Genomic DNA, 2,593 nt, shown 5'->3' with positions numbered 1-2,593 from the left:
GTGGGACGGTCCAATTCGAACTCGCCGCTTCCTTCTGAACACAGCGAGGGGAAAATAGAAATCAGACATGGTTTTTATGACACTTATCAAACTTATGCATTTTCATTCATTTATTGGTAAACCTAAATTTTGGGCGTCCAAAAATGTTTCTTGGGTGCAGTTTTGCGTAAAATTATTCAGTTTTAAACAAATTAAATATGTTTTCGCTCCTCGTGTTCCATTTTCCCCTTGGCTGCCCTAGTTCAGGAATTCGTGTTTGCACTCGTCCTCCTGCCCAATGTTCGAGCTCCGACTCAGACCCCACGAATTCGTCGAATTCCGAACCTCGACTCAGGGGAGGGCACTAGTTTGTTTTGAAAGTTATTTGCCCCTCGTTGACAGCCGCTTTCAGGTGCGAGGGTAATACTATAGGCTAGTTGCACAGTGCGCCATGATGCGAGTCTCTTTTTTTTATGTTAGTTGTGGGTTGTTGTTTTTTAAAAATTTCTTTTGTTGATGCAGTTCAGTAAATTCAGTTTTCATCCTTTAAAAAACAGAAAGCTTTTCATTCATTCTGGCAGCACTGACAAGGTCAGGGTACCTCATTCACACAAGACTAGAAATGTGACATTCTTAGACTGCAAGCACAGTTCGGCGGATGCGTGACTCGAGTCTTCTGCGCTCGACCTATTCGTGTTATACTGTATACAGATTTCCGTTTTCACCCAGTTTACTGAATAATCTTGATCAGCTTGGTTTTTAGAGTAAACATGATGTAGATCAAAGGCTTAATTAATATTTGTTGTACGACGGCAATCTATCTAGCAGCTGCGTTTGCTGCCATTTTTTTGTCCAAAAGTTGCTACAAAAATAGCAAAAGTTGCCCGAAAAGTTACCATTAATTTTCAAGCTTTCAACTCCCTGTGACGATGTATATAACAATATGTTGATAGATATCTAGAGATAACTTAATCTAAAACATAATACATTTTTATGCTCTGTTTTAAGCACCCAAAATATCATTTGTAGCCACATAGAGTGTAAAAAACGTGAAAAATAAAGGTTTCACAACAGAATGAAATCAAAATTAGAACGGCAAATTAACAACAACAAAAATTAACAAATAAGGGCGTGTGTCAACCCATCCATAGACTAGCCGTTTTAACCCAAAAGGCGTGTAATTCAAGAAAAAACAACAGGATCTAACATGTAGACCATGGAATCACACAAGGGGCCTGCCACTTGAAAGTGTCAGTATTGAGTTTTGGTGGAGACACGCTCTAAAATAACACTTTTTAAAAAACAAAAAGGTTTCTTTTTTTTTCACGAATATTATTCCCGGTTTTTGCTGTTGTTGTGGTTGCTGTTTTAAAATTATTTTTTCTTCCCGGCGGTGGTATTTTGTTGGGAAAATGCAGAAATCGCGGCCGCGATTCGCGGACCAAAAAATGCCAAAAATCGCGACCGCCACAAACGCAGATGCTAGATCTACGTTGGATTTACATGATTTTTGACCAAACGATACATATCTCCACAACAATAATATGGAACAGACAGAACCGCCGGCAAACTTTTGTTGACCACAATCATGTCACTTGATTTGAGGAAAGAACTTCATTTTCGAGCAGATGATAATAGATCTATGTCGCGGTTGTTGTTTTTTTTAAAGGCCTAGGCCTACCGCTTTTGTAGAATTTCGTTAAAAAATAGCGTCACTTTGTGCAGTTCTTAAAAAGTAGACAAAATCGCATTTTGTTGACAAAGAAGTTAATTGTAGAATGTGTCTCACCTTTTTTTTCGTAATTTACGGTACTTGTACTAGTTCCGGACAAAGTCTGAAAATGGCGTATACCACGTTTTGTCGTCAAACTTCCTTTTCTTTCTCTTTGTCTTTTTTGTTGTTGTTGGGTTTTTTTGTTTGGTGAGTTTGATCAAGGTTGTGGGGTTTTTTCTAGCAAAATCCACACACAAATAGTTCTAATTGATTACACCATAAAGATTCGATAACAATTGTGCAATGGGCGGAACAATGTCATTTTCTTTGATTCTATTATTTTTTTACGTGCGCCCGATTTTACCACGGTTTCAACGAATCCTAGACTGAATTCAATCAATTTTTTTCACATTTGAATCGCGGTTCTTCAAGGTATACTTTCAGTAGGGTTCATTGCGAACCATCAAATAGATTAACGCTTGAGTTTTTGGATTTTTTTCTGGTAATGTTCCTGATGCAGCCCGATTGAGCAAAACATTGAACTGTTTTGTTGAGGGTTTTTTTAATACAAGAGAAGGAGGAGATAAATAAGTCGAAGGATGAGAAAGGTGGCAATGAAAAGAAAAGAGTCAAACTTTGTATGTATTGCCTTACTTGTGAGCGATCTCGTGCGCAGTGTTGATGACCGTGGAGTAGGTGCCGTCATATTCTACCACTGAGATGGCCTGCACGCCGTTACAAACTGTTCCGACATAGGCGAATCCTAGACAGAAGACGTGAGATGGATATAGATAGGTATATTCCTGAAAGTGTAATCTCACCTGAACCCTTTTACTCTATGCCTATGCCCGTCCTTCTCACCCCTTCTCTTCCCCCCTCCTCCCCACTCTCTCTCCCTCC

At 39.1% G+C, this 2,593-nt stretch overlaps 1 protein-coding gene across 1 annotated transcript in view; it reads right to left on the bottom strand.

The window, feature by feature from the left end:
* LOC101861052 (metalloprotease mig-17) overlaps positions 1 to 2,593 on the bottom strand; it is a gene marked incomplete at its 5' end in the record, with an annotated part of 73,202 nt that overhangs the window by 33,893 nt on the left and 36,716 nt on the right. Inside the window, 1 exon segment of the mRNA XM_013084385.2 lies at positions 2,348 to 2,456. Coding sequence (XP_012939839.1) covers positions 2,348 to 2,456 — 109 coding nt within the window.

The sequence above is a fragment of the Aplysia californica genome, unplaced genomic scaffold (genome assembly GCF_000002075.1).
Source record: "Aplysia californica isolate F4 #8 unplaced genomic scaffold, AplCal3.0 scaffold00289, whole genome shotgun sequence".
Lineage (NCBI taxonomy): Eukaryota > Metazoa > Mollusca > Gastropoda > Aplysiida > Aplysiidae > Aplysia > Aplysia californica.
The sequence above is the reverse complement of the archived record's forward strand: the minus strand, read 5'-3'. Positions and strand labels throughout refer to the sequence as shown.